Source organism: Nannospalax galili, unplaced genomic scaffold (genome assembly GCF_000622305.1).
Source record: "Nannospalax galili isolate Female #2095 unplaced genomic scaffold, S.galili_v1.0 scaffold72, whole genome shotgun sequence".
Taxonomy (NCBI): Eukaryota; Metazoa; Chordata; class Mammalia; order Rodentia; family Spalacidae; genus Nannospalax; species Nannospalax galili.
In genome coordinates this window covers 884,815-909,197 of record NW_008336933.1, presented here as the reverse complement: position 1 = coordinate 909,197, position 24,383 = coordinate 884,815, and the positions used below count along the sequence as shown (strand labels likewise).

Sequence of the window (24,383 nt, the reverse complement as noted above, 5' to 3'; positions counted from 1 at the left end):
GGCTCAGGCATGTCAGGGCACATGCATGGAGGTCAGAGGACACTCAGGTGTCAGTCCTTACCTTCTACCTTGTTTGAGACAGTCTCTTTTGTTGTTCACCATTGCACACACCCACAAGCTTCTAGGGAGTCTCTCCTGTCTCCACCTTCACCTCGGCAAAGGAGCACTGAGATTACAAACAGGTGCTACCATGCCCAGCTTTACTTAAGTGTAGCAGTTCCAACTCAGGAGTTCACACTTGTATAGAAACTGCTTTACCCACTGAGCCATTGCCACGGTCCTTCTTTTTAACTCTCAGTAGCTGTGTTAACCTGACTAAACTCAGAATCTTCAAGTTAAATACGAAGTGGAGGCAAGGAGTGGACTGGAAGGAGGATATGCTCTATGCCTTTGTTGATATTGCTTCTGGGCTCAAATAATCCTGGCTTTTATTTCCCCTAGTTATTGCTACCTAGGTGCTGGGTTAGTAAACTTTCCATTTCTGTAACAAATACCTACAATAATCAACTTAGGAGAAAGAAGATGACAGTTTTGGAGGTTCCGGTCCATGAGCAGGTACACCTGTTACTGTTCAGCCTCTAGCAGTGGAACACAAGATCATGGCACATTCCTACACATGGTGAAGAAAAGCTGCACAGTTTATGGGCAAGATAGAAAAGAGGAAGAGGAAGGAACTGAGGTTTCACTATCCTGTTCAAACACATACCTCCAGTGACCAGAAGACCTCCCACTAGGTCTCTTAAAGGTTCCACCACTTTCCAACTGGTGAACATGATCACACTCCTGTTCTTCCCTCGCACCTGTCTCCCTGCGTGAATTGACCTACTTTGTCTTCTACTCTGAAGTTCCCAAGAAACATCCGACTGTATCCTGATAGCATTAATTAGCCTTTGTGTTGCCATGACAAATACCTGAGAAAAACAATTCAAGTTTTTTTGGCTCATGGTTTGGAGATTTGGGTCCATGGTCAGCTGCCTCTGTTACTCTGAGCCCACAGTGAAACAAAACATCTGGCAAGAAGCACATTGTAGGACAAAGCCACTCACCTCATGGCAGTCAGGAAGCAGAGAGACAGAGAAAGGATAGGAAGGGGCTGGAGACAAAGGCTCTCTTTGTGGACATGTTCCCAGTGACTTATTTCCTTTGCTTTGGCCCCACTTCCTAATTTCCATGAAATTATGAATTGGTCAGTTTATGAGTTGGCCGATGCACTCATCCATTGATGAAGTCCCGCCTTGCAGTCTACCCGCCCAAAGTCCCATCAATGAATACTACATTGACATCCAAGCCTCTCCAGCACATGAGACTTTCTCATCTAAACCATAATGCTGATCACTGTATCTTCTCAAACAAGACAGCTTCTTCCACAGTAATTAGCCCAGCCTCTCTTCCAGGGGCTCTCAATCTCCTATACTAGATTGCACTCATTATTTTGTTTCTGTTCTTTTCCTCAAAGGATGTATCTTCTAGCATCTTCTTACCTCAGCGCTTATTAGTTTATTATCTGCCTGTGTCCTGGTGTAAGCCTCACAAGTCAGTATTTTCATCTATTTTGGGTCCTAATGTAGCCCCAGTATCTAGTAAAAAGTAAGGACTTGACACATATTTGTTGGTCACAGTAATGTCAGAACCTGACATTCGAAAGGGAACACCTTCTAAAATTTCTTACCCTTTTCCTTCTAATTCTGAGATAAAAGCCAAATTTCTAATAAAACTTATCAGAAGTTCAAGTGATCTGGATCCAGACTCCACCGGTCACAAGTTCTCTATTTCCCTTAATGTCGCCAGTGTGCTTGGTCCCTTGGTATTCCTAGACAGGTCATGCTTTCAAGCCTTCTTGAGTATATTTCTCCTGTCAGGGATCCACTTCTCTCTCATCTTTCTATGGGGATAAGAGTGCTTTTCTCCATCAATACCTAGAAGTGTGAATTCCTTTCAGGGTCTTCTCTAGTACAGTAAAGCAATATTAGTCTCAGACTCCAACCTCTGTTAGATTTTATACTGAATGTCCATTTCAGTGTTGTACCCACTGATGACTGTCTCCTCTGCTCCTCACATCTGTGCTCACAGCCACATATGTATTCCCTCGTGTTTGTCTTCCCCAGAAATGACCAGTGTCTACCACAGTATCGAATAGTCACATGATCCAATGATGAGAAATAACTGTCTGTGGTTGAGCCGTAGTACATTGATGGTCCCCAATTTATCACGTTTGACGTATTTTCTTTCAACTTTATGATAGTCGGAAGGTGATATGCATTTAGTATAAATTGCATTTGCATTTTGCATTTATATCTTTTCCCTGACTGGTGATACTGGGTCAGATCCCCTCAGGCAGTGCTCACAGCAGCAGGGACCACCTCCTAGTAAGTCAACCAGGAGGGGAAATGACCAGTATTCTGCAATGCTCTTGTGGCTAAGCAGTGATGCTCAGTAGGTCACATGCCGTCAGAGGGTCTTTTATGGTATTTTCAGTTAATGACAGTTTATCAGGATTTAACTCCATCCTCAGTCTAGGAGCATCTGTAGTCAAAGAACTAAGTGCCCAACTCATCGCAACATGTCCAAACCATTGTCCACTCACCCCCAAGACTGTGCCTCCCCACTGTGCTCCTTTTGTTAATAAATAATGGTTGCCATTTGCTGATTTGAATCTGGGAGTTGAAAAGGATTTTCTCTGACCCATCAGGTCACTCAGTCAATCATATGTCCTCTGAATAGTCTTTACTTCCCACATATCTACCAGATCCATTGATTGGCCTCTTAATCCTATTGCCCAGAATCTCTGCCATCTAGTCTCCTGTGACCAATATCTTGCCATAGCACACCATCTGGCATATGGCTTATTCCATCTATGTTTGTAGGGTGAAGGGATTGCCTAAGTTAAAAGCATGTCCAAACCCCAACAGGCAAACTCTCCAGCCACGTGGTTAAGCTCTGAAGGACTTTGTATGATGCAGAAGCCCAGGGAATTTTTCTGAGGACAGAGTTCCATGCTATACATGGTGATTTGGATTTCCTACAGCATTAGATGTAATTTTGCTTTCTGGAAGGTTGATTTCTTTCAACTCCTTCAATTCCACCAAGGAAGTTAACTTCTCTGATCATTCTTATCTTAGAAATACAAGTTAGGGTATATTTAGATTGCTGAAATATGTAAAATACTCATGTAACTAGGAAAAGAGTTTTATTTATTCCATAGTAAAAGAAGTTAGTGCCTTTAAGGAAGATTTATAGCCCTTCATTACAAAGAGTCGAAGGTCTTAATAGCCTTGTATTAGTCAGTTTCCATTACTGTAACAAAATATCTGAGGTAATCAACTTATAAATAGTTTCATTTTGGAGGTTCCATTCCATGACCAATTGGTCCTGTTGCTTTGAGCTTGTAGTGAAGTAACACATCATGGTGGGAGCACATGGTAAATCAAAGCTGCCTGTCTTCTGGATGCCAGGAAGTTAAGGGAGTGAGGAAGAGGAAGGGCTGGAGTTTTAATGTCCTATTTAAGGGCATCCCCTTGAACTGCCTTCTGATGGGCCCCACCTACTAAAGGCTGCAGCACCTCCTGATAGCACCACAAAATGGAGACTAAGTCTTCAATACATGAATGGGCCTTTGGGGGGATGCTCCAAATCCAGACTATAACAACCTGCAAATGTTTGGTTACTGGGATCAGTCTAGCTGTACCACAGAGTGCCCCAGCTCTCAAACTCTTTTGAAAAACTCCAAGATGAAAGAAGGCAATTATAAAAATCTTAAGATAATATGAGTGGTTTTAATATTGGCCACTTCCCCTGGGTGAGGGCCACTTCCTGCCCTGATCTAAATGTTTCTGAGGCTCTGCAGCACAGTGGGAAGTGGTAAGCAGTGCATGTTGGAGACATGGGCACCAGCACATATATTGAATGTTCTCTTCCTCCTTTTTCCACAACAAACAGCACTGGTGCTACACAGGTTGCATCTGCCCAGTATTAGTTGAGAAATTACCACACTGTTAGTTACACTGACTCTCATGTGGGTCTTCAGATGGCCTATGGAGGAAGTCTGTTACCTGCCAAGTGAGTCAGTTCATCTCCCTTCATCCCCCTTCCGCTGCCGGCTGAGCAAATTTGCTTGGCGTGGTGGTACATATTTGTAATTCCAGAGACTCAGAAGACTGAGGCAGGAGTATTGTTTGAGACCAGGAAGTTGGGGGCACCCTGCATGATTTAGCAAGCCCCTGTGTCTTTACATATAAGCAAATTTGGTAGGGGTGTTCTAGATCTCTAGGATTTGGCTGACTGTCCCCAAGCCTTCAGAACACATTGGTATGACTTCCATTCCAAAAGGCAAACGGAGCTCAAGCCACGTGGTTTCTGTTATCTATCACCATGGAAAATGCTGGCCATCTGTGATGCTCCCATTTTAACGCTTTCCCCCCCTCCTATTTTATCTCCATCTCTTTCTTGGGAAAAACAAGCTGAGGAAGTGGAGAGACTGGCGGCGATGCGTTCAGACTCGCTGGTCCCGGGTACCCACACCCCACCCATCCGGAGGAGAAGTAAGTTTGCGAATCTGGGGAGGATTTTCAAGCCTTGGAAATGGAGGAAGAAGAAAAGTGAAAAGTTCAAACACACATCAGCAGGTAAGGTGGTTGCTTGCTTTAGTTCTCATCGGCTGTTGAATTGAATTCAACGCTGCATCTTAATTTATAGAATTTAATTATCATCAGCTGTCTGAACTACAGAAGACACTCAAACATTGGAGTTGTTCTTGCCTTTGATAATTCCTCAGTATGATAAGAAATGACCTTGAGATCTTTGGTGTTCTCTCATCTCTCATAGGAGGTTTTTCTTTTATTCATGTCAGTTATTTTTTAATTTAAAAACAACCACTTTTGTTTGATTTGTAAATACTGTGAACTAGGAACTCTACCTCCTCTATAATTGAATACTTTCACTCCAACCTTGACAATCCATTTCTTATGGTTCATCCTGATTTTCTCTGCTCCAATAAAAGTCAACACACAGCAGAAAATGAGTTACGTATGGTCATTGGCAGATAAGAGCAGAGTATTTCATGGAGGAAGAAGATTCCTGGAGAATCTTGAGTAAGTGATGCTTAGACAAGATGGGAAAACAGAATGAAAATGATTCTTCACTAGAGTATGAAGTTAACTGTGCATTTCGTAGATCTGTGACCAGCTGGGCAATGTGGAGAAGGTCAGTTCAGCAGGGGGATGTCACTTCTAGAGCCAGACTGCCTGTGTTCAAATTCTGATCTGAATATTTTCTGGATATAGGAGCTTGCTTAGTTTATTTAATTTTCAGTTTCCTCATCAATAAAGTGGGGATTAAAAGTTAGTGCTTTATGTGAGTATTTATTTGTGGAGACTTGACGTGGCAGAGCAGGTGGCTAGTTTTCAGTACATGAGGATGTGGAGAGGGAAATATATAGAGAACACCTAAGAATTTTTATACGTTGGTATTAGATGAAATGCTGGGAGAGGTGGGAAGGTTGGATTTGTTTTTATCTTGGTCTTGGGCTAGCATATCAAATACCACCCACTGGGTGGCTTAACCAAGAGTTTATTTCACAGAGTCATAGATACTATAAATCCCCGGTGAAATTGCAAACTGGTGTCTTTCTGAGACTTCTTTGGTGGACTGGTAAATAGTCACTATCTTCCTGTGTATCCAGGGGGACCTTTTCACACAGAGAAAATACTGTCTAGGAGATCCTCTGATAAAGGCACTAATCCCAATATCTACCAACATCCATATTGGGGCTTAGGGCTTTAGTATAGGACCTTCCGAGGATACGCATTAGTATGTAGCCCTTTGTTTCTGACCCAACCACTCCCCAGGCCATCTTCCAGATTTCATCTCCTTTTTCCATGTCCTAAACACTAACCTGTTTGCTCTGCTCCTCAGGACCAGGACCTCCTCTCATTTCTTGAGCTTCCGCCCTTTGCCTCATCTCAAACTAACTTTCAGATAAGAAGTGATCTGCTGAATCCCCACATCAGTCCACAGACATGAGAATCTCCATACCAGTGAAATCAGAGAGACAGGCAAGCAGAAAAAGTTCAGAACATCTTGACATGTACATTGTTCTCATGACGGACTCTCCCAGTGTTCTGAGCACTGTTGCCCTGTTGTTCTGATTTGCTCATTCCTGAAATGAGAATGAACCTGTGATTTCATGAATCTCTTAAATCATGGCCCCTGTGACAGAGTCCCCTCACCCTGGCCCTGTCTTCTCCTCCCTCGTGCCATCATCTGGGTTGTATAATATCTAAAGTGGGTCATTCGTGCATACCTGAAAACCATAGGGCAACTGAGAGCACAAAGCTCCAAGTATCCTTCCACTAAGCAAGACAGAAAAAAGCAGCTAGACCATTAAGCAAACAGGTGTCAGATAGAGTTATATAGAAGGAATGCTAGTCACAGTGGGGTGACTGGAATATACAGCAATTTATTATGTATCTCATAAAGGACTAAAAGAGAGGAATTTGAAGAGTCCCATAACAAGCAAATGATAATGTTAAGAAGACAATGGTGATTAGCTTCGTTTGATAATTATACATTGCATACTTGTATCAACTGATCATGCTCTACTGCATAAATATGGATAGTTATATGTCCATTAAATATGAAAAATAAGGGAAGAAGAAATCTAGCTGAAATGTGTTCTATAGGCAACATCAAGTAGAAGACATCAGAATGGGAAAGGAAATAAAAGTGTCCTGTGAGCACTGAAAAGAATAACAACCAAGGCTCTGCAGAATCTCTGCCTGCTTTCACTATGCAAAGTAGTTTGTAATCATGCACGCACATTTAAATAATTGCCATATGTCAGCAGGGACCCCTGAATGATGGAGTGGGAAATGCGTTCCTCCCTGCAAATCAAAGGCTTGGCTCAGCATTATTGTCAAGGCCCTAAGGCAAAGCCCATCCTTCTTCCATGATCAACAGCACTGACTTCTTCAAGACACTAGAAAACTCATCCTTCTGATAGATGCAAATATAGACAGTATCAGCTTACTCACAAATCATTAAAATCTGAGACTTTTTCATTTAAAACTCTTTTGGGAGAAAGAATACCAACATATAACAAGCAACCTTGCTAAATTTAAACCCTTATCATTATTCTTAGCAAGATTTTATGATCTCCATAACCAATCTGCTTGATTTGGCAGCTGAATATGGTTTTATATGTGATTTCTGTCTCTTTTGAGAAGATATAGCTCATGAATTAGAGAAAAGTAGAGGCTGTACCATAGACTATCTTTGCATCATAATAGATGGGTGTGTATACCACCTAACTGAAGTTATGATAATTACAAAAACAGCCTATGTTTTACCCTGTGGCATTCTTTCTTCTTAATTGGATTCTAGAATATTGTTTATTGTTTTTGCAGAGGAGAAACTTTCTGGGCTACTTCTTAGCCCAGAGGAAAAAATTGACAACATAAAGATATGCAACATGATAAATTGTATAAGTTCAAGTAATATGTTAAAGTGCCAACTTTCTTATGTTTGGATAAGAGTCACAGATTTATGGATTATGAGCAGCTAATTGGTTGGCCAGTTCTGACCAATATGCTTATATTTGCTTAATAGGGTCTTTCAGTCAGGGAGGGTGTTGAGACTTCACTCTGAGGTCTGATACATCCTGGGAAGCTGAGAAAGGGTGGGATGCAAGCCAGTGGGTAGATAATTACTAAGAGAAAACATCTTCCTGAGTAAGAAGAATACTGACTTAGTCAACCTAAGAGGAGTTTTTGCTGAAAACAGAATGATCAAACAACACCTGGAGGCGGGTGGGAGAAAAGAGCTCCACTGGAGACAATTTGGACTTGGTTTTGTCTTTGGAAAGACACAGTTCAACCCACTGAGGTATTGAGTGTTAAAACAGAAATTTAGATTAGAACGGAGAAGCCCAGTGTGTTGACAGATGTGAAGGGTGGGAGATTCTAGTTAAACTGACTTACCAGGATCTTGGCTAAAACTGGATGATGCAGAGAGGAACACATAAGTCCAGAGTCAGGCTGGGCATAAAAGGACTGAAGAGGGCTTGGTGAATGAGAGAACCTTCGCCAGAACTCCTCACTGTTGCTTCCTGGTCTGCAGGGCTACGAACAGGCAGCTGCCATGAACTTCCTGCCATGGCGATGCCAGCCACCATGCCTACCCAGGATAGACTTATATCCTCTCAAACTGGGAACCTCCCTAAGTTGTTTCTTGTCGGGTATTTGGTCACAGCAACCAGAAGAGTAACTGATATAATACTGATGATTTTTTTCCCATTAGTTTTGGCTGTGCAGCCTCAGCTGTGGATAAAACTATGGGTCCATCCTGGGTTGGAGTTCTGCCAGATGAGTGAAAAACAAAACAGGAAAGGAAAGTAACCTACAACATTTGTGTTCATACCCAAAATTGCTATAACAAGTTACCAGAAACCTGGTGGCTTAAAACAAGAGAAATTTATTTTTCTGGAGGCCAGAGTCCACAGTGAAGATGTCAGCAGGGTTGGCTCCTCCTGGAGCTCTGAGAGAAGGCTGTGCTCACCTCTGTCCCACCTACTGGTGGCCGTGCCAGTCCTTAGCACTGGTTGGTGTATAGATGCACCGCACCTTCCCCAGTTTCCTTCATGTCTTTCTGGGTCTCCGATCTTTTTTCTTTCTCTTACAAGACATTGAATTTAGGAATAACTCTGTATCTAAATCAACCCTATTCAAAGATCCAGGCATAAGCCAGGCATGGTGGCTGGTACCTATCACCAGAGTGCTAGGGAGACTTGTTACATAGTGAGTGCCAGGCTAACTAAAGCCATATAACAAGACCCTGTCTCAAAATCACCACAACAAAAATACTTTGATATATATGCAAGCAATTTATTTTCAAGTACAGTTACATTCATAGGCACTAAGGACTTGGACTTGTTCTTTGAAAGGACAAGATTCAAACACTGAGATAATTGAATGTTAAAATAGAAATATAGATTAGAAAGGAGACGCACTATCAGTAGGATGACAAGAACCAGAAAAACCTCTCTCTTTTTTTTGTCTTTTTGTTGCTTGTTTTTTGACAGGGTCTCCCTAGTCACAGCCCATCTGGAAGTCACAATGTGAACCAGGATGGCCTCAATCTCGCAGAGACCCACCTGTTTCTGCCTCCCGAGGGCTGGGATTAAAGGCACATACTACCATGCCCAGCTAGAAAAACCTCTTGACTCTGCAACTTTAAGGTCTTCTAAGTTCCAAAGAGGTCAAAGAACCCCACACTGTCATTAAAGTTAGTTACAGGAGCACACTGGAAGGGCAGGTGCATGTGGAGAAAGAACTGTGTCCTCAAATAAATGATTTTCAAGACACAGACTAAAATCACGGGAACGGGTATAGACACCTGTATATCTTATTTGTAAATTTCCATGCTGACTTAGTTTGCTATTTTCAGTCATGTAAGAAAAGGAATTTGAGGGCTGGAGAGATGGCTCAGCAGTTAAGAGCACTGGCTGCTCTTACTGTAGACCTGGGTTCTATTCCCAGTATCCACGTGGCGGCTAACAACTGTCCATAACTCCAGTTCCAGGGGATCCAATACTTTCTGACCTCCTTGGGCAATACACTCATAAATAAAAAATAAAAATACTAAATAAAATATTAAAAGAGAAAAGGTACTTTGCTATTTAGTTTTAATATTCAATTGAATATTGAATTGATATTTTTCTTTTAATGATTCTTTGTGTTCTTTTTCCAAATTGAGATATTTTAGTCCACCATATTTGCAAGCTACTGATGTACTGCAATTTCATTGATTCACAGAAATCAAAGGTTGCTTTTTAATCCTTGGCTCCATCTATTAGTAAACACACTTGATACCAGCAGTAGTCTATTCTAAGACAGCAACTCCCAGGTAAAAGGAACTGCTGGTCTATTCCCCTACCACCTGTGAATCAAGCTGTCACTCTTTGCTGGCCCCAGGGCTACGCACCTGACAGCAGTAATGAAGATCTAGGCCAGAAACATTGGAACTCCCTTGGCACAAAACAGAGATAACCCACTTGATTTGCCCATCATTTTTCTGTACAAGTCAGTACTGATAGAATAATTTTGTGGGCAGGAGAGTCTTAAGGACTCACATGACCAGAGAACATCAGCCTTCTCCTTGGGCCCTTCTGACTAATGATCATTCTGCTGTAAATTCTGCTTATCCCAAAATCCTCACGTGCAACAAGTACCAGCCCTTAATCCTGGCCTGTGAGGTAGTGACTTCATCTAGCTACATGGATGCCCCTTGCCCTCAAAGCCCTGCCATCCATCATCCAGAGTCACTGTTGATATTAGAAATAATAGGCCCCATGAATTCTTTCCCAGTAAGCCCCCATTCCCAGGATATTCTTGGAGCAGAGAAATAAACCCTAAGGTTACATCAAGACTTGTCTTGACCCCCTTTTGCAGTATAGTGTTCATGCCTATATTAGTTACTTTTCTGTTGCTGTGTTGAGACACCATGACCAAGGTAACATACAAAAGGAAGAGTTCCAGGGATAAAGGTTCATAATGGCAGGGGAGGCGGCTGGAGCAGACAGCCAAGTGATCACATCTTCAAACAGGCATAGGAAACAGAGTTCAGCTGGAAATCTGTCAAGGCTTAAGAACTTTCAAAGCCCGCCCTCAGTGACGTGCTTCCGCCAACATCACCACACCTCCTAAAGTCTCCCAAAACAGCACCACCAACTGGAGCCAAATTGTCCAAATACTTAGAGCCTATGGGGGACATTCTCATTCAAACCACTACAATACCCATTAGCAATAGTTGGAAGCATCACCCTTATCAGCAAAGGCAAGCTCTGCTCACCCTGCACACCAGCTCTGTGGACCATCACTGGCACAGCTATTGAGCTGGAAGTTTGTTCTTCCCACCCAAGCAAAGAGAAGAAAGTGATAGGTTGAATAGGATGATGATGACAAATCACACTTATGTCAGGCCTAGATAACTGGATGGTTAACCAAGGAGTAACACAATGACCATGAGCAAGTCTCTCCTGGAGGACAGAACAGAATGTCACAAAAGCCAGAGAAGAGAAAGGTTGAATATCTATAGCCCCAAACAGGTTATGGATTGAAAGGAGCTGTTGGCTTGAATAAGGCTTTTTGGGGGGGAGGGGAGGTAGGGAGGTTAGGTTTGAGAGAGATGAGTGTGAAGAGGTAGGTAAGAACTTCTGTTGAAAGCTCTTAGGAAGGTATGTTAAAGGAGCCTGGACCTTATCCTAACCCAGTAATAAACTCTCAGGGCTGGAGAGAGCTCAGTTGGTAAGGTGCTTGTAACAGAAGCAGGAGGACTTGAGTTTAATCCCCAGAACCCACATTTAAAAAATCCAGGTTATCTGGGTGTGATAGCACACACTTTTAATCCTAGCCTTTGGGAGATAGAGACAGGCGGATCTCTGTGAGATTGAGGCCAGCCTGGCCTACATAATGAGTTCCAGGTCAGCCTGGGCTATAGAGAGACCCTGACTCAAAAAAATATGACAACCAAGGTTGACCTTGGTCTCCACATATACACACACATATGCACTTTCACCTACTCATACAGGCGCACCTGCACACACACGCACACACACACACACACACCACACACACACACACACACGTATACGCACACACTTACAAAACTCTTCTAAGATTGCATTTTTAAAAGGTCATTCTCTGTACCGTATGGAAAGCTTGGCCTGGAAGCAAATGTTGCTTTTGAGTTTATAACATCACAGCATCTATCTATTTGTTTGTAATGAGAGGAAATTTATTTGGGATGGAATTAAGACACCTCCCTCATTACTGTCGAATTAAATACCATATTAATTGCTCCAATTGATTCTGGTAGCAAGCACACAAGTTAGCAGGTGGTTGATTATAATGTTGGGGAGAGAGGAAGACAGACTAGACTGAAACCGTGATAGTAGGAGCTGAAGATCATGAACAGACCAGGAGATATTTAGGACACAGAATGAGCAGTTAGAGAGTGGAGGTACCACTCCCTATGTCAGGAATGCCAGAGAAGGGGTCTATGGGGGTAAATTATCCATTTATTTTGGGAAATGCTAGCTTCCATGTACTTTCAAGCCATCAGATAGAAGGAACACTGTAATAAAGACTGAGGACCAATACAGAGGCGCCCCAGGACCTGTGTCCTGGAAGTCATGAGCAAAGGGAGAGAAGGCAGACAAGGCTCAGTAGGAGCTCTGAGGAAGCCAGGAGGGGCTGGTGATATCACCAAATCAGAGGACAGGAGAGTTGAAGAAAAGAGAAAGGTCTAGCCTGCAGGTTATCGCAAGATGGTAAACAGACAGAGAAGTGTCCAGAGTGTTTAGTACAGCTATCATGTCTTTGGGATAATGATTCTGAGGAAGCCATATGGCTGGGATTTCATTAGCAAATGGTCAACAAGTAAGTGCAAGGATAGGAAATAGATTTTGAGTTCGTTTAAGAGGAAGGAGGAGAAATATATAGTAATCTCAAAAGGATGTGAGCTTCCAAAGGTGTTTTTGTTTAAGACTGATCAGATTGTCAAACTGCACAATTTACTTTAACACAGATTTCATGCTCCAAGGAAAATTGAAACATCACCAGAGTAATTGTGAAGCCAAAAAAATAATACTTTCACACATCTTTCAGCAATAGCAATTCTCATGTTTAGGAAAAATAAATAAGCAAAGTGTTATTTAGCATCTGATTTTAATCAGTCATCACATGGAAGTTGACTAACCTTCAGCATCTGGCTGAATCACACATTTCCACTGGATGATTGTTTTGGACATCTGGGTTTGATCTCTGTCACTAAAACTGGACGTAAAAGGGGGTCGAATGTAGACAAGTCAAAAATGTTCTTCCTTATATGTCCATCGTGACCCACAAAAGGAATGTTCAATTAAGGGTTACAAGGCAAGAGGGGGGTGCAGGCACAGGCTGAAACCTATGGAAATCAGTACCTTCTAGTGCTGGTTTGTAAAAGATGTAATTCTTGCCTCTCAAGGTACTGCACTTTATCCAGTATGTTTTGCTTATAAGTAAGACTGTTGAATACCTTTCTCCTTAATGTCCCAATAAGAAACAGAATACGTAGGTGCCAAATAAGTGCCTATTGAGTTAAAAGTCAGTCAGGTGGCCAGCCAATTATGTGTTTATAGTTTTATAGTTAAAAGAAGAGGAGAGAATATAGGTAATGCAGCAAAGATGGAAGATCTTAGCCTTTGAAGAATCTGCCATCATTCATAATTGTTCTGCTTATCAGTCACATGCACATTAGGCTAAATAGCAACACATGTTGAAGCCTAATGTATCAGCTTTACTGATGGGTTATCAACTGCTGGATAACAATATACCTCAAACTTAGTATACTTCTCATGGCCTAGTGATTAACTGGGCTCTGCAAAGCAGTTCTGTTCATCTGTTAGGAAGTCTCCCACACATTTGAAATTAGATGAGGTTGAAGCCGTCTGGGGGCACACAGAGGGAGCTGGGCCTTGTTCCCGCCCCATGTAGTGTTGGGGAATTCCCATGCAATCTTTCCTTCAGTCTGTCAGTAAGCACCTCAGAGATCCCCCTCCCCCAGAGTGAAGCCTGGAAGCTGCTAAGCTTTCTTAAGACTGAGATCCAGGGGATTGGAGAGATGGCTCAGGGTTTAAGAGTACTTCCTGCTCTGCTAGAAGACCGGTGTTTCGTATCCAGCACCTAAGTTGTATGTCTCACAGCTGCCTATAACTCCAGCTCCAGGTGATTCAATGCCCCCTTCTGGCCTCAGTATATGTGCACATGCGTGCACATACACACACACACACACACACACAAACGAAAACCAAAATAAATCTTAAAAAAAAGACTTAGATCCAGAATTGGCAAAGACTCTTATTCACTGTATTCTTGTGATAAAAGCAAGTCACAGGACCAATGCAGAATCACCGCAGGGGTGGAGGTATCCAGGGCATGACTGCTGGGGCTGTCTTTGGAGGCCAGCTCCCACCTTTATTCAAGAAACAACAGCTGCTGTTTGTTCTCTTCCACTCAAATGTGCTTCCAACATATTGACAACAGTGGCTATTCTCTTACAGCGTTTATTACATCATGTAAAATAAGCAAGACTGTTCCCTTGCCTTGTATTCTTTAATCTCACAACAAACTCACGTGATATTATTATAATTGCTAGTTCCGGGCATTGAACCTAGGACCCCAAGCATGCTAGTTAATGGTTCTACCACTGAGCTACATCTCCCAACTCTTCACAGGTTATTATTAACCTCACTTGACAAGTGAAGAAACTGAGGCTCAGTAACTGAAAGTTAGAAATTACAGAACTAGGATCTGACTTGGCTTTCATAGTATTATGAACCAGACTGCATTTCAGATCCGTGAGTTTGAAAGTTTGTAATTCACATGATTTGAAACATTTAACTCACTGCACTTAACAGTGACATTTCATTATGTTTCTCTTTGCTGACATTTCTCTATAGAAAATAAAAACAGATACTGTAAGTCATAATGGGAATCTTTTTTAAATGATTTTAAAGGCAAAGGATAGGGAGGATGTGGTAGCCCACTTCTGCAGTCTTGGCACTGGGGAGGCTGAGACAAGAAGATCATGGGTTCAAAGCCAGCCTGAGTTATGTCATGAGAACCTATCTCAAAGAAAATTAATAACAGTAGTAGTAATAATAATAATAGTAAAGGCAGAGAGTAGCATTTTATACATCTTTGTAGCCTACAGTATATAGCTCAATGGCTTACCTATGGAGGATGCTCTCTGTTTATTGAATGGTTAAGAAAAAATAAATTAATTGAACATCCCTAATCTGAAAATCTAAAATCCCAAATTCTCCAAAATCCACAAGTTTTGAGGTCTGTCATGGTGCCACAAATGGAATATTCCACATTTAGAAACTTTGTTTCAAGCACAGATTGGAAAATACATAAAATAACTTTAGGGTATGTATGTAAGATATATATAAAACATAAATGTGTTAAGACTTGGGCCTTGTCCTGCAAGATACCTCATTATGTATATACAAATATTCCAAAATCCAAACCACTTCTGATCCCAAGGAATACTTAACCTGTACCAGCTCATAACCAATGTCATAAAAATATCACTGTCTTTATGTTTTCACTGGACCTCTACCTTGTTCTGTTGTATGATACAGAGGAACAATAGATAAGGTGAACAGGCAGTAATCGTAGAGGCCTCTGGAGGGGCTAGGTAGTCACAGAACTAATTCTTTTTAAAAAAAAAAGGATGTAAGAGTCTGTCATCATGAAATATATGTGTAGCCATGGACTTCTAAGCTGAAGAGCTACATCAGGAGATGGTATTGAGTGATGGTTAGGGAGCACATGGTGGAGCCCAACTGCTGAGTAACCTGGGGCAGGCCTTACTTGATGTAACTTAATTCTCTCATCTTTGATATATGGATAAATTTGTGCCTCATAAAGTTGTTGAGAGGATTAAAAAGAAATTACTTATAGAAAACTCTTAGAGTACCATAGAAATGGTGTTTTATCCTCCATTATTTTTTTTCTTTTCAACAAGCATTTGAAAACCCAACATCCGCAATGAGGAAATACATCCTTGTCACATGGTGTAACTGCAGGTACAGTGCTGAGTTGGTGCTGATTCTTCTCAGCTGCTCTTTGATCATTGGCAGTGTTTGCTTAGGGACTAGGTATAGAAGCCTGCTTTTAGACACGCTGTACAGTTCCACAGAGCTGGACTTTAGCCCATCTTCTTTGGTGTCAACAAGTTATTTCACTAAAGCCTTTCCTTCTCTCTGCATTCACAATGGTTTGAGCAAACACAATGTCCTGAGAAGTACGCCTTTCTGATTCTCTTTGGTACATGATAGAGGACGACAGGCTTGGAAGTGTACTGGACCAGGGTCTCCTTTTGAGACCCTATAGTGAGCCAGGAGGCTCAAAAAGAGATGGTTCATAAGCAGAGTGACTATTTGTTACCTTCCAAATCTGGGCATCTTTGAGAGTAAGTTGGAGGAGTATGGTTTACTACTAAGAATTATAAACCAAACCTGCATCAGGAGAAGCTGGGAGTATAGTCACCATCCATGAGCACTCAAGTTGCCAACCCTGAGGCCAGTTCTGTTGTTACAAACAAAAAAAAGTGCCTGTTCACTCTCAAGAGAAAAATCAAAGGTACCACCAGGACTGAGACATAGGAACATTGCAGTGGCCCACCACTGTCTCCCCTTTCAGAGAAATGAATTCAGGGTGCTGACGTCCCTTTGCTTCTTTATAGAATTAAATTTCTTCTTTTGCTGACCTTAACCCATGTTTCTGCCTCTTCTCCTGTGCCTTCTGCTTAAGGTCTTGCATGGAGAGTCAGTCCTAGGGTCAACTTCTTCTATCAAAAGTGTATTGTCTCTCCTTCCACGTGTCTCTCATACTCCCAGAGTGCTTGGTTGCTCTTGTCTTCAGTTCCATCAGCAAGCCCCCCGGCCGTTGCCTTCCAGGGCACAAACCTCTTAATGTGGCCTCCACTATAGCCAAGCCTGGGAATCATCTTTGGCCTTCCTCGGGCATTTCTACGTTGAATGAATTATTTGTATTTGTTTTTGTTTTGAAACTGTCTCATGTAGCCAAAGCTGACCTTGAACACAGTATGTAGCCAAAGATGACTTTGGGCTTGAGCATCTGATCCTCCTGCTTCTACCTCCCACATGTTGACATTATAGACATGCACTACCACACCTGGTTTATGCAGTGCTGGGGATGAAACCCAGGGCTTTGTGTATGATAGACACTCATAACTGAGCTATATACCCCCAGCACAGATGCATCTTTCTTTATGTATCCTTTCACTCTATAGACATGACATGCAGTTCATAATGGCATTTTGGATGGATTACATATACAATAATAGTTTCAAGAGCTTATATCCTCTAATAGTTTGTATAAGTACATTCTGTAGTGTTTCACAACATAATTATTCTGTGACACATTTCTCCAAAGGTATTCGGGTCCTTAATGAGGCATAACTGTGCTTTTCTTCCTGTCCCCTTCCTGTCCTTCATGGAGATTTCATTGTTCCCCATTCAAGGCTTAGATTTGAATCTGTTGGCAGATGCCACCTCTACCTTGAGATCATCCTTCTGTAAGGTACCGGATGAGTATGGCCTTAGCCCATTTTCTGTTGCTAATAGTGCAATACCACTGACTAAGTGAATTATAAAGGAAAGAGGTTCATTTGGGCTTGTGGCTCTGGCCCAAGGTTAAAGGACAATATTGGTGATAGCCTTCTTGCTATCCAAGTCCTGAGGAGGCAGAGGGGATCACATGGTAAGAAAAAAGAGTACCCCAAAGATCTACTAACCTGGCTTTTATCAAAGACCCTCTCTGAAGATAATTCTCTAACCTGCAAATCTATTGACTCATAAATTGCATGAATTGATTCATTCACTTTTGGTGGCAGAGCCTAGTCATCTCTTAAATGTCTCACCTGGTCTGACCTCTTGTTATGATATAATGATGACTAAATTTCAGTGTTTCAAACCATAGCAAGCATGTAGATACTTAATGCCTCATTTGAACCCTAAGAGGCTTCACTTCCAGAGAAATCCATAAAATGAGTCATCTTTTACTTGGGACACCCCTGTGATGAATCAAGTCTCAATTTTATTTCCACATCTAGGCTAATTTCAGATGTACTCTTTCCTCTTCCTGCTATCATTTAATCTAGATATTGTTCTATCTGATTTCCTGTGAGCACTCTGACTATTTCATTTTGACTTTTATTCATTGAATCTTAATAATTACATTGTCACTACACACTGCCAATATCAAGGTCAGTAACTAACAGCTGAGTGGCCCCTACATGACAAGATACTGAACTGGCTATTGTGTGGCTTTCCTAACAGTCTAGTAAATCAGTTTCTCCTCATATCTGGTTTATAGACTGGGATAATGAGGCTCAGGAAAGGTCAGTAATTTGCTACGGATCACACAGATAGTAAATGACAAAGCCCAGGGGAGTCCAGTGCTAGCCCATCTCGCTGCAAAGTCTTTGGGGCTTTGCCTGGGAAGGTTACTGTGGTACAATGACTTGAAAACACGATACTGGAAAGGTCAAGCTACATGAATATCTAAATAGATATGTTTTAGATACACTTGTATTTGGAAAGCTGATCCTAACAGTTAGGAAATCAGAGAAGAGTATTACAATTGGGACTTGGTGATGCTCATTTTCCCAGGGCCTAGATAACTACATAATGCATATTAATTTATCTGTTAAAAAATGGTGCTGGGGGATTGATTTTGCTGGTTTCCTTGTCAAGTTGTAGGAGACACAGGAATGACATCTGGCAATGAATCAGTTCTGATCCGGGGCTTGTTGGACTAAAACAAATATTTAGTAACCTTAACATAGAAAAGTAGACTATGACGCTTCACAGGAATCAAAAAGTTCTTGAAGATTGATTTTAAAGGTCTGCCTTCTTTCTTTTTAGCCCAAGGTTGAGTTGGCGGCTTAATACGGGAATATAAAATATGTGAGCTACTATGAAATCTGATGATTGAAAGAAAGTATGTGTTCCAAGAGCCAGTCTGCTTACAGCGAGGTAGCAGACTATGGGTGATAACCTCAGATGCCGCCCCCCGGACCTTCCTACTTTTAACACAATTGATAATTAAAATTAAAAGTACATTGATAGGTAGGTCTCGGGGAATAGAATTCAGAGTAGTGCTGATGAAGCCCAGAGGCAGATGTAATTTGAACACTGAAGACAATTGCGATGTTCAGTATATTTCTGTCCTCAAATTGACCAAGTATAAGCTCAGGCGAGAATGAACGTCTCTCCTCTAGAACGCCAACAGTTTTGCACCTTCAACAGAGCTGGTCATTCTGTATTATTGGAGTTGGTGTTGTGGGCTTGTGGGGGACTGCTAATATGTAAAAGCTGCTTGCGGGGTCTGTACAATATTGTCAAGAAAGGGGACATCCAATCCTTTCAGTACAAAGAAGTAGTTGGTGAGGACTGTAGTCTGAACATCATGCTAACTGCATTTCCAGGTGTTTCTATGAAGCTTATATGAAACAATAACCAATTTAAATCTGTAGCAGCATTTTGTGCTAATACATTCCTGTGCAAAAGAAAGTCAATGCAGTTCGTCGGTTGTAGCACAAAGTTCCATTTCATGCATGGACAACTGGAGAGATTCATTACAAGAAAATCTACCATCACAGTAATGTTGATCTTTGCCTCCCTAGTGAATAACAGAGACATCACCTGATAGACCTAGGACAGATATTTGCAGAGATATGCATAATGTGCTCCCCCATGGCCTCCAGCAGAGCCCTTCCTGGTGAATCAGAAAAGACCAGTAGATTCCTGTGTGTTACATTCCAATAGTTCCGTGGCTGGAAGAGCCACTTCCCATGTTCAGCAGTGTCTCTAGGTACATTGCTCTCACAATTTTGTATTTAGATTCTAAGTAGAAAAATGAGTTTTACCTGCATGTATGTAAGTGTACCACAGAGGCCAGAAAAAGGTATTAGATCCCCTGGAACTGGAGTTGTAGATGGTTGTTAGCCGCCACGTGGGTGCTGGAACCAAACCTGAGTCATCTGAAAGAGCAGCCAGTGATCTTAACCACTGAGCCATCTCTCCAGCCCTCCCTTCCTGTCCCTTTAAGGAGTTTTTTTTAATTAATTTACATAATAGGCTTTATGGTGGAATCTCCACACAAATGTGTCATTGTATTTTGTTCTCACTTATTCCCTTCATTTTTTTTATAAATAAAAATGGTATTAGTCTGACGAGATAGCTCAGTGGTTAAAGGCACTTGCTGCCAAGCATGGTGACCTGAGTTTGATCCCTAGAACCCACACGATAGAAGGAGAGAATCAACTCCCTCAAGTTGTTCTCTGACCTCTGCTCCTTTGCTGTGGTATGTCTACACACACACACACACACACACACACACACACACACACAAATAATAAATAAATAAATGTAAAAAATAATAGATTCCATTAAAACTTGTACACTTTAACAGTGGCCCTTACAAATTACAGTCATATTACGTACTTCCATGCATTCATAAGAATTTCACACAGATGAAATTAAAATATAAACGTACTTTATTTTTCTCTCTAACGTTAGTGTTTAATTTGATATTATGTTGTAATAGAAATGTTCAACATTACATCATACAATATTTCTATTACAACATAAAATAATTTCTGGTAGGTCAGCAGATTCCATTTTAAGTATAAAATATCCCTTTGGTGTAGGTTATTATAAATAACCCTGCCACAATCATACAATCATTTATGTGTATAGCATTTATTTCTTTAGACAGGTGGTTTTTTTTGGCATGGTGGAAATAGAGTCCAGGTTCAGGGTGTATTAGTGTGTGAACAGCTTCTTGGTCTTTGCTTTCCAAAAAAGTCATAGTAATTTTCACCCCCTGCACTGTGGAGAGCAATGACTTCACACCCAGCAGGGCTGGACTATTCAGGGGGAGTGCTGTGAAGTGAATGTGCTTAGTGAGAAATCAAGTAAGGGAAATGAGAATTATTTCCCAGGGCATTTCAACACGGATAGTCTCTCCAGAGAGGCCTTAGGGACCATGCCCTTGTTAGTCTTTATAACTAAAGAGCCAATTCCTTCCTACGTAGCTTATTGTAAACCTGTGGTGTTCATATTGCATGGGCCCACAACTGTAGGCTAACATAACCATAGACTACATACTATACCCTAGAACTGAACTGCAGTAAGTCATCCATTAAGCATCAGCTGGAAGATAGCTAGGTATCTTTACCAGTTTAAACTAGCAGAAGCCAAAGACATATATTACATAAAGTCACCTCTGTTCTACTTACTATTCTTTTGTGGGTTTTTTTTTGTATTTTTATAGAATTTTTTTCATACATTCTGTCATTTGTGTTAAGGCCTATTATGTCAAGTTAGTGTCCCCAGATGTCCCTCAGTGCAAGTACATCCACTGGGGTCTAATCAGCCTATCTAGAGTCACTTTCTTAAAGAAGATCAGCTCTTCCTCACCCAGCAGTAATCAGCTATCCAGTAGTTCTTAAGCTAAAGTTGGGGCCTGCTGCCCATTTCCACAGTTCTAGGCTGAGTTTTTGTTATTTTGACTGACCGAACACCTGACAAAAGAAACAGAAGCATAGGGGTTTAGGTTTTGCCTCAGAGTTTGAGGGCACATTCCATCATGGCAGGGAAGACCTGGAAGCAGGACCTTGAGGCCCCTGGCGACATTGCATCTGTAGTCAAAAGTAGAAAGAGGTGAATGCTGGTGCTCGATGTCTCCTTTTTACTTAGCCCCTGGGACCACAGCTTATGCCATGGTCTGCCCATATTTAGGACGGATCATCCTACTTCCGTTAATCCTCTCTGGAAACACTCTCTCAGGCATATCAGGGGATGTGTCTGCTAGCCTATCAGGTTGACCATCAAAATGAACCATCACAGTCTCTGATAATATTATTAACAACAAAAAGAATATTGACAGAAATAAACTGAACGTTTCATAATAGCCTCTTATTCAAGGGAAGTATGTTGAAATTGGAATTTCTTTAACCAGTCACTGAATGGCTATTGATCAAGGCATGATGAGGGATGGGACTACAGGCAGCCAGGCATTCCTGTGCCATCACATTTGGGGCAGAGGAGGGACCACATAGAAAAGAGTCATAGAAGAGACCACATCCTTTTCTGTCACTTTAGAGATTCCAGACTATAGAACAGTGTGAAAGGTTTTTCATAGAGCAATGAGGTGAGTTCATGTTTTTACTTCATAAAAGATTGTCTGGACAAAGAATATGAGCTGGTAAATCTAAGAAAAATGTAGATGTCCTAGAACGCAAAGAAGGTTCTGCCCTCATTTATAATTAAAGAAACACAAATTGAAGCTAGTGAGAAACCATTTTTTTATTTATGACTTTGGTGAAAAATGGAAGAAATTGAGATGTGCTAGGCTGCCAGTAGTCTGGAAAACAGCCTCTCTCAAAACAACTCACACAGGCAGGATCACACCAGTTTTTTGGAGAACAATGTAACAAAAGTAATCAAACTCTTAAATGTACTTGCCATTGACCTTGTGGTTAATCAGCCTAGCAAAGAAGGTTCAGGCCAGGAAGAACATTCCAGACACAGGAAAAGAGATGCTGCAAAGTTCCAGATCTGAGGAAGGACATGCCCAGAAGAAATGACAAATCGCCAGGGATTTGACCTACATGTTTGCTTGCAGAAGCAGGGTGAGATAAATGTCCAAAGCCATTCGTGACAGATTGTTTATAATAGCAAAATATTGGAAACAGGGTAAATGCCATCAGTGGAGGACTGGTTACGTAAATCATGGTCCTGGGCTGGAGACGCAGCTCTGTTGTAGAGCGCTTGCTTAAATCATTTCTGTCTACACAATGGATTAGCAACAAGCCACAAAAACATCCAAGAAAAATTTATATCTTCAGATAGGGAGAGCACTTCACAACCCTCTGTTAAATGGAAAAAGCAAGATGGATTCAGAGCAGTGTCATGTGACAGTTCTGTTTACTTTCATTTTTAAAGAACAGATTCTATGTATATCCATTCTTAATGAATATTTTCTGCAAAAATATGGAAAAATATTCAAGGGTATAATAGTCCCTGAGGGGATAGAGTTGGGTAATCAAATTAGAATTACTGTTGCCATATATATGAACTACCTCCATATAAAATAATTGTCAAAGATAAATTATCATTGAATTCCAGTCACGCATCGCCTTTGCTTGATTCAGCCTTGGTCATCAACATGAGCATTATTTGTGCACTTCCACACTCTGTATTCGAAAACTCATATTACTCATCATGAAGCTATATAAACAGGAGCTGTTTTTATTCCCATTTTGCAGATGAGGCAACTGAGGCAGAGTGATATACCCAGAGGTCACAAAACTCTTAAAGACCAGAAGGAAAGCTGACCCATGGTGGTGCACACCTATGGTCTTTGCCCTCAGGAAGCTGAGGCAGGAGGATTACAAAATTAAGGCCAGTCTGAGATACCTAGTGAGACTCCTTTCCCCCTATCCCCAAACAAAAAGAACAGTGAGAGGAGGAAGGGGAAGAGGGGGTGTGTGAATTCTAATAGCAGCCTAGCACCCCAGTTCACTATACTTTTGCTCAATTATTTTAGATTTTCAAACATTAAGACACAAATATTGGGCTGACAAGGTGGCTCACTGGGGAAGCCTGACAAACTGGGTTGAATCCCCTAGAACCCACATGGTGGAAGGAAATAACCAACTCCTGAAAGTTGTTTTCTGTCCTCCACGTGCTATTGTGACATGCACACACAGGCATGCTTATATACACAAAAGAAATGAATGGATGATTAAACGTAAAGAAAATAAAACCCAAAGCTTTTTCATGTAGTAAGGTCTTCGTAATGACCCATAACCACTAGTCACTGCCAATTTGAGGTTCAGTCACTGAATAGTTTTCTTAGTAGAGACTTCTGCTCCTGCTCTACCAGGTGCCTGTGTTCAAGTGCAGCCTTCAATCAGGCTTCATCTGAAGACAGTGAAGCCATTTCATAAGAGAACAGCCCTGCTATAGTTTGAATTGCAATGTCCCTCAAAAGTCCATGTGTTGAAGGCTTGGTCCTGGTTGGGAGGAGGTGGAACCTTCAGGAGGTGGGTCCTGATGGGAGGAATTTAGGTCCCTGGGGACATGCCCTTAGGGTGAGTATTAGGATCTTGGCCCTTGCCTATTACTTTCTGCTTCCTGGCCACCATGAGGTGAGCAGCTTCCACTGCACACACACACCCTCCCCCTGCCATGGTGTGCTGCCTTGCCACAGTTCCAAGAGCAGTGGGACCACTAAGCCATGCAACAAAACTGGAACTAAAGTAAACCTTTCCTCCTCTAAGTTGATTTATTTTGGATATTGGGTCACAGTGCTGTATGGATGCCAACACAAGCCCCCTGTAGCTCCTCTTCTTCCTTTTTAAATACTAGTCTTACTTTCTGAAAGGGAAATTGACAGAATTATCCTTTCTGGTGACTCTGGAGTCCTGTAGACCAACTGTTACCCAGGACACATTCACAGTGCCTGTTCTCTGTCATTAAAGCAATAGGCTCCAGCCCTGGCTCTCTGTATACCCCCACTACAAAGCACTTTGGAGCTCAAGGTCACATACCAAGGGATCTTTCTCACTTCTGACTCACTGCAGAAAGGCTGGGAAATAAAATACTACTGCAAGTCAAGCTGGATCCAAGGCCAGTGTGACTAGATGAGAACAGCTCAGAATCAGCCTCTTTTTAGAATTATATCCTGGAAATAACATTTTATTATAAGCTCCTTCTTAGCAGTGGATTGTTTGAAAAAACAATGCAA

At 41.6% G+C, this 24,383-nt stretch overlaps 1 protein-coding gene across 10 annotated transcripts in view; it reads left to right on the top strand.

Annotated features, from left to right (window-relative positions):
* Phactr1 (phosphatase and actin regulator 1) overlaps positions 1-24,383 on the top strand; it is a 580,961-nt gene that overhangs the window by 310,183 nt on the left and 246,395 nt on the right. For all 10 annotated transcript variants that reach the window (XM_017797761.2, XM_017797765.2, XM_017797762.2 and 7 more), the window contains one exon: positions 4,458-4,622. In XM_017797761.2, coding sequence (XP_017653250.1) covers positions 4,458-4,622 — 165 coding nt within the window. The remainder of the gene's footprint in view (positions 1-4,457; positions 4,623-24,383) is intronic.